Source organism: Dermochelys coriacea, chromosome 2 (genome assembly GCF_009764565.3).
Source record: "Dermochelys coriacea isolate rDerCor1 chromosome 2, rDerCor1.pri.v4, whole genome shotgun sequence".
In the NCBI taxonomy this organism is placed as follows: Eukaryota; Metazoa; Chordata; order Testudines; family Dermochelyidae; genus Dermochelys; species Dermochelys coriacea.
In genome coordinates this window covers 115,961,357-115,976,281 of record NC_050069.1, presented here as the reverse complement: position 1 = coordinate 115,976,281, position 14,925 = coordinate 115,961,357, and the positions used below count along the sequence as shown (strand labels likewise).

The 14,925-nt window shown below is 40.8% G+C and overlaps 1 protein-coding gene across 4 annotated transcripts in view; it reads right to left on the bottom strand.

Moving 5' to 3' along the window:
* Positions 1–228: 228 nt before the first annotated feature.
* The window catches only part of NEDD9 (neural precursor cell expressed, developmentally down-regulated 9), a 137,438-nt gene continuing 122,741 nt past the window's right edge, over positions 229–14,925 (bottom strand). For all 4 annotated transcript variants that reach the window (XM_038392631.2, XM_043508333.1, XM_043508334.1 and 1 more), the window contains 5 exons: positions 10,039–10,140; positions 7,446–7,547; positions 5,742–6,953; positions 4,774–4,863; positions 229–2,803 (listed from right to left, as the gene is read on the bottom strand). In XM_038392631.2, the coding sequence (XP_038248559.1) occupies positions 2,294–2,803; positions 4,774–4,863; positions 5,742–6,953; positions 7,446–7,547; positions 10,039–10,140 (2,016 nt within the window). In that variant the 3' untranslated portion in view covers positions 229–2,293. The remainder of the gene's footprint in view (positions 2,804–4,773; positions 4,864–5,741; positions 6,954–7,445; positions 7,548–10,038; positions 10,141–14,925) is intronic.

Here is a 14,925-nt window from a genome sequence, read left to right as displayed (position 1 = left end):
GATGATTTAAACTTCACCCTATAAAGCGTGATCACTACAGACCAAATTCCCCTAAACCCTTTCTAGTTAGTTTCTTCCTTCTTGATAGCAGCTTGTTTAATGACTGGTTCACTGACTTTTCTCCATTCTTTAGTGGGGGGAACATAAGCACTCGTTCTCACCACAGCTTTAGCCTGAAACATTTGCTTCCACAGTTCATAGAGAATTGCAAAGAACGAATGAAACCAGTTTTTTTTAAAAAAAGCTTTGTATATTTAATGATTTTAAAAATACTCTCTACAAGGTAACAAGTAAACAATAATATAAGTTTGTCATAAAAAGAATCCCCCCTTTGAAAACTCAAAAGTTATTGACATGACGGCTAAAATTCAGAACACTTTGTCACTTTCTAAAAATATTACAATGGAAAAAAATAGAAAAATCCCAAACAACACAAATACAAAACAGGTTCAAGTGGATTCTTTGGGTTTTTTTGGCAATCCTATTTTGTTTACAATGGGATAACTATTCCTCTCCTATTGTAAAATGGAGAAGAGCTTTAAATATTATAGCTGATGCAGGAGCTGGGTATGATTCTGTTGCTGCTGAAGTCTCTCTGAACTCCCACTGGCTTTAATGGAAGCAGGTTTGAGCCCTCTGAAAAAAACATTACGGTAAATCTCAATGATGAGCAGTCATCACTCTGAGACAATATATTAGGAAAGCATAACTTCATTTGCTGGTAAACCAGTTCTGTTATCCAAGATAAACAAATGCACTGCAATGAGGCATGCACTGGAGAACATGTTTAGACAAAGGCTGGAACAAAAATACCAGATTTCCTTTTGTGAAGAAAGACTTTAAGTGCCTCCTAACCAGGTATTCTACATGGTGTGATTTTGTATTTACCATCAGGCTAGTCTCTTATGCAAACACTCAGAATACATAAAGACTTGGGACTGTAGCCTGAATTATCACAAAGAAACTGCGGTAACTATATTTTTGTTTTAAATCACAAGTGCATTGAGCATCACCTGGACTTCATTCCCTTGAGCCTGATTACCTCCACAGTTAGGAGTGACCATGTAATGTGACCTGTGGTCAAGTCATTGTTGTGTCGGCTACATATGGAATTACCCCTTTAAATATACGGTATTGCTTTGGTGACTGTGTAGCCCAGGAGATCAATGTTGTGTCCCTGGGCCAGGAAGGAAAATTTGGAAAAAGTCCAAAATCTGAGTGAAGGTCAGAGCTCCAAAAGTGCAAATGATTCATAAGAATTTGTCATAGAGATAAGTGCTATTTTCCCCTCTAAAATTACAGATGTTCTAATCAGATGTTCCAAAACTGATAGCATTTTCATGGGGAATTATGATGCCATGCATTTTCATTAATCCTGATCTTGTGAGATGTTGTGTACTTCACAATCCACTGATATCAGCAAGATTTAGGGACATTCAGCAACTCTGAGTAAGTCCCTAGGTCTGAAAAAAAACCCATCTCTAAAGTCTGACAGATATAATTATTTGCAAATGCAAGGAAAGGTGGGATAAACATATGCAAATTTATATTGTTGGGAATTCTTCCAGGTTTTTAAAATATTTTGTGGCATTAAGATGTTATTTTTAAATATATACAATCCTTCCTGCTCCTGGAGGAGGTTCTGTCTATCATGCTATATGAGGATGATTTTTGCCCCACTAATTTGAGCCTTGGTTTATTGCCTGTTATGTAACTTATATACACAATGCTCAAAATGATTGACTCCTGTATGCAAAGTAAAATTGAAGGTACAGTTAATTTTTTACTAAATTAATTCAAATCAAGTCATTTCTAGGAAGGGATTGGGGTTCCATTAGAACTATTACATCTACATCATGAACTGCTACAAATAGATTCGACAGCTTTGTCCGTGTGCCACATTTAAGTTGAAGTAAAATACACAGTATGCCCCCCAAAAAGAGAGTGCAGCATCCAATTAATGGATATATTGAAAACTAGGCCGTATATACAGTGATATGCACCACTTAACTGATGCATACTTTTAAGGTGCTTACATAATGGTGTCTTATGGAATGTAGCAACATATACATATATGCAGTGTATACATATATATGTATATTAAAAACATAATAGGGAAACAGATATACCCCCAGATCCCTGAATTTTAGATTTTCTAATTCATAAAAATGTATTTAAAATATTTCATATAAAATATTTACAAAAATTGATAACATTTACATAAAATAGGATATATTTCCAGTTTTTTAAAATAATTTTTATTGTCCATTGATTGGATTCCATTTTGTTTGTTTCAGAATAATGCCATCTGTACCAGAGAGCATTTAAACAGTTGTGCATGATGAGACAGTTCTGTTACTCGGTCGACCATCTCCTGCAGGGCAGCCAGGTTGGGATAACACAAAGCAGCCATCTTGGTTGCCATAACAACATTCTTTAGCAATTCACACAGCTGGTTGCTGGAGTTCATCACTTTGCTGCAGATATCCTGATTAGTCACTTGCCTTGTGACCGTGTCCCCAATGAACACCAGTTTGTGCGCGCTTAAAATGACAAACTTGCTGTGAGCAATGAACATCCTTGGTGGCTGAGCAGCATTGACACAATTAAAAAAAGCATCAATGGCATTTAGGAGAGAAACGAAATGAATCTCGCACTGGTCAGAATAAAAGAAGAGCAGCTTTCTGTCTTGAGAGCCCACAGTGCTGCTTGCAGTTTGAAGACTCTGAGGTGGCTTCCATTTTGAGATGTCATTCTCCACAGGCTTTGTGATCTCTTGCTCCAGTTGCTGGAACTGATTGATCTGAATGGCAAAGAGAAGAGTCTCTTCAACACATCACATCACCCTCGTTATAATTCACAAACCTATCCTGCCTTTGATAAACGCAAATACATTTCTCACTGATTTCTTAACATCCTGTACACAAGCTGCAAGCACAGTTTCTGAATACTGTTCCCATAATGTGTAAATGATTTGGTCTGGCTATGTTACTCACAAGTAACTTACACAGTTCATCTAAAGGGGGACAATTAATCCTTTATGCCAGAGTATACCATCATGTATATCTATATATGCCACATATAGGAAAAATACTGTAGACAATTTTGAAGACTTTAAAAAACTTATTGGGACATCTTTGGATCCCACTTCCTGTAAAATCAGGTGCTTTAGTTTCCATGAGTCCAATTACACAGGGCCAGAGAAGTCATAACAATCTAAAACAGCTTTGCTATATCTAAAAAGCTAATGGTTTTAAGAACTGATATATTGGGACACTACAGAGTCGGAAACAGTTGTTGTCCATCCAGTTGAGACTCTCTCCTATGATAAATAGCTGACACTTCTATCTATGCATGATCGTGAGCTATCAAACGTTAATCTTTCAGCTCCTCATTGCTCTTCAAGCAAACAAAAACACACAGGGAAATTTAAATACAAAACCTTACATTACTTGTAATGTTAAGATTACAGCTTTAAATGCTCACAAGTCAGGAAATGCAAAAATCAAGGTTACCACTCCCATATTGCACATATGGAGTATTCTTGGTTACTAAATTTGTTAATATTTTATATTTATGAAAACTGTACATTTTATGTCAGCATGTTGGTGAGTTACTATGACAGCGTTAACATTTTGTTATCTGATCTTTTTGGTGTTTAAAAATCACAATTTTAAAGTTATACTAAGATTTTCTTTTTAATTTAGTGATGTATGTATTTAGATAGTGGGTATGCATAATCTACACTTGTATTCTGTGTGGGCCAGTAGATACGGCACGGAACTAGGACTCAAGAGGCCCAGGCTCAGTTTTTGTCTCTGCCACTATCCTGCTGTGTGACCTTGGAAAAGTCACTTCACTGCTCTGTGCCTCTATTTCCCCTCCTATATAAACTCTGTGGAAGATGACTTGTCTCTTACTATGAGTATGTCTAAACTGCATACTTCTTTTTGGTGGCGGGTAGAGTATATATGTGCGTAGCCCCCCAGCACAGGCATAAATAGCAATGTAGACCATGAGGCCTGGGCTTTGGCAAGTAGAGTAAAGACATGCCTGAAGGGTGTGGGTGTGTATCCAAGTGCACACCCTACATGCTCTCTACTTGCAGTGGGGAAAGGTGCTGCCATCTCCCAGCTGCTAGAGCCTTTCCCTACCAGATGGAGGCAGCAGGGAAAGATGCCAGCAGGGGGAAGACAGCTGGGAAAGGCTCAGCCAGTGTGGATGCTTTTCACATACCCTACATGCTATCACCAGTGGTGTGTAGCATAGACGCAGCCTATGTGTATATACTATGCATAGTACAGGGGGGCTTCTAGGTGCTATAGAAAGAATTAACCTCTTGAACAGACATGTTCTGAGTGTGCTTTCAGGGGACAGATCTCTTCCCAGCAGAGGAGACCTCTCTCAAATACACAGGAAGAGCTGCAGTTCTGCTATCTAATGGCAGCAAGGTAACGAACGAGATGATGATGCTGACTCCCAGGCTATCTCCAAGAATCTGAAAGGGCTAAATTGCCATAGAGGTTCTTGCCTTCTATAGTGCCTCCAGGGCTGAAGAAAATCTACAAGAGAGGATGGTGGGAAACTCTCTCGCCTGCTAACCACTTCCGAATCTGAGGGGAGAGTGGACACCCTTGCCTCCTTTGTTACTAAGCTGCCATTAAGTGGCTGAGAGACGAGCTCCTTCTCTTTTATTTGGCTGACACGTCTCGTGGTACAAAATGGCCTGCATGGTGTCTTCCAATTCTGTCAGCTGTGTCTGACTGGACGTACCTGATGATGCTCCAGCTGCATCTTGTTCTGCTTGATGATATTTTCTTTTTCTAGCAGCTCTTTCTGTTGTCTTTCAAACTCCTCTTTTCCCTGTGTGGCACAAGATAAAAATAGATTCATAGATTCATAGATACTAAGGTCAGAAGGGACCATTCTGATCATCTAGTCCGACCTCCTGCACAGCGCAGGCCACAGAATCTCACCCACCCACTCCTATGAAAAACCTCACCCATGTCTGAGCTATTGAAGTCCTTAAATCATGGTTTAAAGACTTCAAGGAGCAGAGAAGCCTCCCTCAAGTCACCCATGCCCCATGCTACAGAGGAAGGCGAAAAACCTCCAGGGCCTCTCCAATCTGCCCTGGAGGAAAATTCCTTCCCGACCCCAAATATGGCAATCAGCTAAACCCTGAGCATATGGGCAAGATTCACCAGCCAGATACTACAGAAAATCCTTTCCTGGGTAACTCAGATCCCATCCATCTAATATCCCATCTCAGGGGATTTGGCCTATTTACCCTGAATATTTAAAGATCAATTACTTAATAATATTGTGTCAAACGGTAATTCTCTAGAGTTAATAATTAAATGCCCGCAGACAGTGTGACAGATGTACCTTCTTGTATTGCCATCTTAATTTGCAGCACACCCAGAAGAGGACAAATAGGAAATGGACAATGTTATGTTGGTGATAGGCTACAGCCATTATGTACAGAGTAGTCCCATTTGAATCCCATTCTTGGGATTCAAACTAATTTTTAAAATCTGTACCCAATGTGCAGTCTGGGCTGAATGAAGTTTCTTAGGCAACTTTTGATATGAATATATTTAAAAAAAAAGAAAAGGAATTTCAAGTGTATCTTGGTGTGACAGTCTGCTTCCTGTCTTGCCATGAACAGTTCTTACAGAAAAGAGCATGCAACAAATCTTAATCTGCATTGAGCAGAACAATGTGTTTGGCTCGCTTACCTGTAGGTGAACGTAATCATAATCATCCATCCAGCTCTTCTCAGAGCCCTCATTAGTGATATCGGGGGGATGCAGGTTTTTACTCAGAAGTGGGGGCAAAGAACTGCTGTGGTCCTGAGTTTTCTCTCCATGATGTAACAGCTGATTCTGGGGGCTGTTATATGCATAGTCAGAAGTGTTCATAATGTTCTCTGAAATATTCTTTAAACATGAGATGCCTGATACCTGTTTGAATAGTATCTTTGCATTGATGCTGATAGTGGTGGTCAATTGCTTGACATCATCTGGGACTGTCTTTGCCACCATAACAAATCGGTCTAGATCATCACATTTGTTTTGGGATTTGTTGACCACCAAGATGTTCAATGACCAGCTATAGCTACTCAGGTCATGGCTGGTCTGGGTTAAGATCTGGTGAGAATCCTCCAGTCTCTGCAGCTCCCTTCTCATTTTGTTATAGAGATTGATTTCTGAGAGACAGGAAGCATTGGCTGTTGCTCCTTTTGCAAACTGAAGATACTCCACCAACGACTGCTCCACTTTCTCCACAGCAGTGTGGATTTCATTGATATTTTTCTCCATGTACCCATAAGACCGCCAGTCTGTGTTAACAAAGGCCATGAGGATAGAGACCACAGTCTCCACTGTCTGCTGAAGCCAGTAAAGTCTCTCTATGGCTGTGTCTGGATCCAGTATTAATCGTTTGTCCTGAGAAGGTGAGGCTGAAAAAGAAGACTCCTTTGAAGTTGTAGAAGATGTAGACATGTTACTCCTGGTGCTGCCTGTACTGGAAAAAGACAATCTATTTATCCCATCTGTCACATCTTTCAATCCTTTAGTGTCTTGTGGTGGCACATCATACACACCTTCCCTTCCCTCTGGATTTAGACTTTTGCTGAATCCTGACTGCTGTCCAGGAAATGGAACTCCACGAGGGGTGTCGTATACATCCTTCTGAGGAGCAATCTGCTGACCAAGAAATTGATTTTGATGGCTCACTGGAATGTCATACAGGCCATGTTTGCGTGACATTAAATCATTAGGTTTAGGGACGTCAGAGGTAAATTTCTTGGTAAGTTCTTTGGTAGTGGGAGGAGGGATGTCATACACTCCTTCCAGTCTTGCATTATGGTTCACTGCAGGAGGGAAATCCAGCAAGTTTTCCCTCAGCCCTGTATCCTCTCTGCAAGCAGATGCAGGAAAATCATAGATCTGAAATGCAGAAAGCAAGCCATGAACACAAAGGTAAAATAGCAAAGACGTCTTAAATGGAACTAGCATTAAATTAAAATTCCGGGGGAGAAGGTAGGGAATCATGGCCTCAGTTAAGTCAATGGAAGATTTGCCACTGACTTCAATGGGGCCACACTTTCACCCTGGATTTCAAGAAGTCACAATTTTCTTACTAATTAAAAAATGTTCATTTCCATCAAAATGAACATGAAATCTTTTATAAGTGTGTGGGGGGGAGGGGAGGTTGGGGGATCTCCTAAATGTAGCTTTAGCTCTAATTTATAGTTACCCTACATGAGGTTAGTAGTTATGTTACAAAGTTTTAATGAATGTGTAAAAAGCCTGAGGGACTGTTTAAAATACTAGAATTCAATACCCTTATTCAGTGTCATATGCACTTTTATGTCTAAACACGTCTTCCGTCTGACATGAAAATGCATGTATTATCTACGGAAATTGCATCAGACTTACCCCTTTTATAGGAGGTATATCATATACCCCTTGACCTCTTGCCTCTCCCATTGGGACTGGATGCACAGGCCCCTTAACTGATGCAGGGGGAACGTCGTATATCTGAAGAGAGAATAAACCTGTTACAGAAAATGGAGCCATCCCATGATAGCTGTGATTTCTGATGAGTTCTCTCACATTTTATTTATTTTGAAATAGAAGGAAGAAGAGGAGCAGAGTTTTAGCTTTTGTGTATGTGGAGGCTTGCAGGGTGGGTACTGAGAGACAAATATGCTTGTGATAGCTCCCTTTAGTGGGATTGTGTAGACTGTGGGCTGGACAGATGAAGTTTCTGAATGGATACACTTCATTTGAATTCCAGTCATAAAGTTAAATCAAGATCTGCACATAGGATCCCTTCATCCCCTCCTTATTTACAGAGGCAGAGAGGACTGAATCATGACAGAGCTCTACTGGGCTGGAGACAGAAGAAGAGGTTGCCATAACAGCAGGTACACTTCACAAAATTTGATACATGCAGTGTGGGAGGTGGTGGGGGGCACAAGGACCCAGGATCACCCTTTTTTGAGGTAGCTGTACCAGGAAATCTGTAAGGGTGCTCAGTATACACTGCCAGCTGTCCAGCTTTAGGGGCTCAGGATCATTCCTGATATCCTGGGTTTTTGTATCTCTGAGATGGTGTGGGGAATAACCGCTCTCTGTGGCAGTATTGTCACTCATCTCCCAAACCTTTGAGACTTAATGCTTGACCTTGTCAGCATTATGTATCCATTGCCCCCCTTGGTGATGTGGGCCACCCTACTGAGAAGATTGCAGGGACCAGACCTTTTAAGTGTACTACATGGTGTGATAGATCGTGCACTAGAGAGGATTCTGCCTCCCTGTCCTGCTGCACTGCATTCTCAGGTGATGCACTGCAAGGACAGGCAGCAGCAACAAGGGGTGGAGAAAGGAAAATGAGACTCTCTTCTGGCAGCTCTCAGGCTCCTACTCTTCTCTGCTCCTTGTCTCAGATGAGCAGGCAAGTGGTCTCAGAGAAGAAGCGAGCCAAGGAACTAACAAGCTTTTTGGGGTGGGAAGAGATGAATAGGGAGTGAGCAGACTGCCCCCCCCACTATTTAAAGAAGGGCTGGGGAGCAAGAAGTGGGTCAGGCCCTGACCTGTTGTGTTCTTCAAGGGGAGGCGGCTCTACTTGTTGTGAGAAGTGTACTGATCCAGCTCGCCCCCTCCAACTTTCCCCTTCCTCTAGTGGAAAACAATGGTCATCTCTTGGGCTTGCTTTCTCTGCTTCTTAGAGAGGAGCATGGTTCCGGGCTACCAATGCAGCAAGGAGCTCTGTGGGGGCAGGGCAGAAGCAATGGAATATTTCAGAGTTGTAGGAGTGGCCTGAATTAATCTTTTTAGGGACAGCCGGTGTTATGTTAATTGTATTGGGGGATGGGTGGAGCAGAGTCCTGGGCCTGAATAAATTTTTATGGGGCATCCAAAATTAATGTTATTGGGAGAACCCTAATCAGGAACCACTCCTTTCCCTCCAAATCTCCCTCCCACTTGAGTGGGTGGATTCCACTTCTCACACCAAACTCCCACGTCTTCAAGCCGCCTGAGTTATAATCTCAAAAAACCTGTTTACGTAATGCATACAGTGAGGAAATATACTTAAAACCAAACAATGTAATCTGTCCATTATGGCATGGTGATTGTTCCATGTTTTGGTCACTTGTGACTCTGGTGCCTTGGCAGTTTTGAATGTTGAGGGGTATGCCAGGGGAATCTGCTGAGAGGGAGCTTTAGTTTCACATTTCCTGCAGGAGCTGTGTTGTCAAGGGGCCCTGGTTAGCAGACAGAGTGCATAGTTCTTGGGTCTCTATTTCCTGGAAATTCATAGGCTTTGGGGGCCAACTTCCCTGGTTGTTCACAGGAGTAGGGGCACAATCCAGTGTCAGGAAAATAATGTGGCGGACATTTGGTAAGAACAACCTCCTACATGGAAGTAGCTAGTACAGGAGACAACTGTGCCCTTACTAAGTAAACTAGTGCCAACTGTGCAATAACAGAAGAAGAAAACACTTCCTTTGGCAACATATTTATTCTGTTTGGTATTTTGTTTGACCAAAATAATGCATCGCATCCCTTGGCAAGTAAATGTGATTTTGATGTTTGTGTACTGCCAGATCTTAACATCAAATGCATTTTGTGCACAATGACATGGAAAAGGACATCTTATCGGAGGCAGCACCGCTGTAGCATATCTGGTGAAGACCCTCTATGCAGACAGGAGAGAGCTCTCTAGTCGGTATAATTACTCCACCTCCACGGGTGGCGGTAGCTATGTCGGCGGGAGAGCATCTCCCAACAACACAGCGCTGTCCACATCGGTGCTTAGGGCGATGTAACTTGAGTCATTCAGAGGGGTGGCTTTTTTACACCTGAATAATATGTTATTTTGACATAAGCAGTAGTGTAGATCTGCCCTAATTGAAAAATATTTTCACTTTGGAATGACATAATGTCTCCTGTACTTCAACTGCAGATAGAATGGAAAGACTCTTTGTAGCTTTTCAATGCCACTGACCGTTTTATTGGTACATACCCCTTGGGAAGGACGAACTGGAGGGATATCATAGGTATCTTTCTGGTATTTGGAAGGGAACTCATAAACATAACCTTGTCCTGTCCTGACTGGAGTTACTACCTGTGGGTTAAAAGAGAAGGAGATGAAAACAAAATTACTTGAGGCATTTAGCATGTTCTGTCTGTAATTGGATATGTTTCTCTACACAAACATTCCAGTGTTATTAACTTCTACACTTTTTATCTGGCGATTTTATTAATGAAAGTCCCTACAGACATCTGATGTTTTTTTTAAAAGTGTATTACAAAACTATACTTATTGGTTACAATGAAACCATTATTTCTTCCTTGAGCAGCTCTGCCACTGGTATAAAATGCTCCTGCAGTAGTTATTTACTAAGGAGTTGAGTAACCTTGACAGGTGCTCAATTCCTTGCTGGATCAGGTTCTATGATTCTAAGCTTTGGCCTCAGAGATACTTAGCCACCAACTGATTACAACGGGAGTTAGGTGCCTAAATACGTTTGAGGATCTGGGCCTAAAATCCTAATCTTTCAACCTTTACTAATGTGTCCCAGTGACTTCAGCAGGACTACTTGTGTGAGCAAGTCCTAAACAATGGAGCATTTGTTGTGGCTTTGAAGCTCCTTTAAATGGAAGATGCTAAAGCAGGAAATTTACTCTTGGGGCTTAAGCATAATTAGTCCATATTAGCAGCTAACAGATTGGAAAATTTAAGCTGCTCTTGAACTACACTATGTGACAAAACCATCTCTGTGATGGTGAGAATTGACATTGCTCGTGTTTTCAAAACCATAAACTACCCACACTTACTTCAAATAAAATGTGGTTAAAAATAAATACATTACATTAAAAATAAATAAATACTGCACTGTAATGTATTTATTATACCATCTGCATGGCAAGTATTCAGTATAATTTGGTTTAAAAGAAATGTTGTTACATAACCCCCTGAAAAACAGTGTTTATAGTGGAAATAGTGATCTACTCTAAATTCTGTCCATGCAATTTAGCTCCAGTAAAGAAATATACAGTGTAGAACAAAGACACCCAATGACAGAATATCATAGGATTGTACAAGAAATGGTTTCAGGTTCAGCTGAGGAGAATTGTGAACAAGGGTGACTTAATTTTCCTTGTAAAAGTAAGCAAGCTATTAAACAGAGTTCCTGAGCACACTGCTGGTAACGATCACACAACACTTTTTACAGGAGTAAGTCCCAGCAGCGTAGCCAAATTCCACTGTGAGTTTTGCCTAACTAAGGATTGCAGGACTGAGTCCCTGATGTTTACACTCTGCATATCTCTATTCTCCCTGAAAATTCAATGGAATACGCTGTTCTTCTTCACTTCCCGTCCTATGTGTTTTGTGGCATTTGCCTCTGCACCGTTAAACAGCTGCTGAATTCCTCCTCAGAGGTAGCTGATGTCATTCCTGAATAGTCTGGGCCAGATTCAAGCTGGTTGATGCAAGGAAGTTAAGATGTCCTGGGAGGGTAGAGGAGTGGCATTCACTTCTGGGGGATGGTAAATGCTACTTTCATAGTTGCCCTACCCTTGGTTTTCTGCCAGAGGATGGGGGAAGGCTTGAACACTTTAAATCTTCACTGGAGGCTCTGATTTCCACTTGGATGCCAGGCTGGTATTTAATAGAGATAAAATTAGTAAGTTCTATAAAATTAATCTAAAAACTTATAGAATTTAATAGAGGAGGATCTCTTTCCTATAGAATTCTATATCAGGAATAGAATTCTCCATTAAATTTTATTGGATGATTAAACGCAAAACTTATGAGAACGTTATCATTTGCCACTAAATTCTACAGGACGTTTTCATAAGAGATCACCTTGGTCATTACCCATCCCTGGCCACTGTTACAAACTTCTGGAGCTGTGTTGTCTGCCTGTGGACTCCCTGGGGGAGTGGGGTAGGGGGAATAGCAATCTACCCTTTCTCCGTGCAGTCTTTCTGCCATCAGGGGACGGTGGAGCAGATCCTGGAGTGAGTCTGGCCAATATATATAGTTTGCAAAGTGCTTTGGGATCCTTCAGGGCAAAAGGCATGATATGAATGTAAGGCAATATTAGCTTACTTTTACTAGACTGGCAGATGCTGTGTAGAATTCCAAGTGTGGCATCAAACACCAGTCAAAGACTGGAATTAATGTAATGCAAACACAATGAACCTCATCTGGCCTACTAACATGTTTCCATAGTAATGCTGAGCACCATAGTGTAAGAGAAATGCCTTGGAATCAAAGGACTCACTTTTAAGCATGTTTACTCAGTGTCCCTTCCAGGGGTTTCTAAATTGCAATGACTATTTTGCATCAATAATAAGCCCCCAGGGTTTTACAAATGATCCTCCAGTAGAGAAGACATTGCAAATTAGAAACAAAAGGTTGTTCCGTGGGTAGCCATATCTTTAATCCTTTCTCTAATGTGAAAACTCTGACATCAAGCTGCTAACTAGATTATGGGGGAAATGCTCAGCCGCAGGGTTGAAGAATTGTAGTGTTCTGGAACTCAGCCAGAGATACCAGTGCAGCCCTGGGGATGGGCGGCGAGTGATTGCTAAATTGTTGAAATTCAAAGTTTCTTAATTCTTAACTGCTGTTTTTCAGTAAAGGGCACTGGGAGTCAGCCATAGAGCAGCCAAACTGTACTTGAAATTAGGCACTCTAGATTTCCAATGATGCTAGTCCTCCATCAATGGATTTAATTGACATCAGTGACAGTTTCAGGCACTGAGGGCTTGCAAGATCGAGCCCTAAACCGCATCATTTTGGATTTTATGTGTGGCTATTAACAAACAAAAGTCTGTTGTTGTTACCAGCATTTTAAGTTCTTGAAATTACATGCCTGAATGGCAATGTATCAGTTTAAATGACATCCCAACCCTCTCTAGGATGATGTATACATAGAACAAAAGCAGTATTGTATCTCCAAACATTTATAGGAGAAACATACCCTCAAAACCATGATCTCTGTCATGCAGTAGAATCTTGTACATCCAATTATTCTTTTACAGCACACCACAGAGTTCTCCCCACCTCTCTCAGAAAAAGCTGTAATAGTTGACTACTGTAACAAGGCCTTAAATTAACTTAAATGCCTGTTCTTTTTACCCAATGTCCTGCTGTACATAACTAATATATTATGATGTATAATCCTTAGTAACTAAAACCAAACTAGACTTGTTAAAATGAAATAAGCCAAGTCCATATTGTGATGCAGTATCCTTTTTATTGTGTGTGTTTGCTCCCTTGCTGTTTCACAAATTCAGATAATCTGCAATTGGGGAATGGTGGGGAGGAGGGAAATAAGGTTTCTCAAAAGTGATTAGTGCCTGATTTTCTGAGAGTGGTAGATGCTCAGCACTTTGAGAAAATCAGACCCTTTTATAGTGATGAATCTGGACGAAATGAAGTCACCAAAATCACAAGTCACTTTTAAAAATCTTGGCCTAAATTGTTTAATCTTTACTTTTTAAAAGCCAAAATAGTATTTTGTAATTTAATATTAAAGACCTCAGAAGAAAGGCAATGTCAGTATAAGAAAAACTTTCCTCTCTTATCTCCCCTCTGGTACGGGTAGTGGCCCTTTCTGGTGTTTAGGAATTTACTTCCTGACAAATGTCAATGAACTCTAGGTTGTCTTTCTTTCTCTTTTTTTCTAAAGAACGCCTGCGGTCATCTGGCTTTGAAAAATCCTGCCTTTCAAACCAGCAATTTTCCTTGTTTACGCATTAAAAGAAACAGATGGTAATCCCACAAACTATCTATCCCAACATTCTGAAAACATTGCAACCATTTAATCCATGCAGAGCAACTAACAGGGACCAGCTTTGGCTCTGGTAAAACATGTAGTGAGCATACAGCAAACTCACAGCATTAAGAACAAGGACAATTGAGCTGGAAGTTTGTTCTGTTCTCGCTGAGGGCCATGCTCCTCCAAAAGCAATTGCTTGGGCCTTTTGCATGCCAGTTGTGTGATCTTTAACAAGAAAAAAGAGCTGAATATGCATGTACTTTGCAAAGTATCCAGTTCTGTGGTTCATTAAATCCATTTTCCTTTCACATAAGGGAAAAGCCTTTCCACTGTCTTTCCTGCATTAAATACTCAGCATTAAAATGGAAGGAAAACTGCCATAATGTTCCTAAATCAGATACAAACAGGCGGATTTTCATGATTCCTGCAGATGGAAATGGCTTTTAAAATGGAGCTGATTTTTCATGGAAAATGTTATAAGCCATTGGGCCAAATTTTATTTTCAATTTCACTAGTGTAAAGCTAGAGTAATTCCACTCATGCCAATGGAACTACTTTGGATATACACTGCCCTGACTGAGAGCAGAATTGGGTTTATTTCCTTAGCACTTCCGCATTATTTCAGTGCTTTATAATGGTGGGTACGACTCTTTGTCCTGCTTTACCAGGGAGGAATCTGAAGCACAGGCATGTTAAGAGACATGACCAAAGTCACACAGAGAGCAGAGCTAAAAATAAAGCATACGTGTCCTAATTCCCACTCCCAGGCCTTTACCACAGAACCCTATGGACTCCTGCAGTTTGGTGTTAAAGTGGCAATTCAGCTCATATGGGTTAGGGGTAACAGTCTTTGTTAAAAATATTACAAAAGGACATTTGCATTCTTTTCTGAAGGGCTAACTTCACAATGCTCACTGATGCTAGTGGGAGTGCTGCATACTCCCTTTCGGTCAGGTTAATCTGTGCCTGCTGCTAATTCCCTCCTCCTCCTCTTCCCTGGCCCAATCTTGTTTCTATTGAAATCAGCTGGAATTTACCATTTGCATGGCCTCACTATTGAGCAAAGACACAGGTTGAAGAGGAAGAGCCTGATAGTTGTATGAGAAACTGGGAAA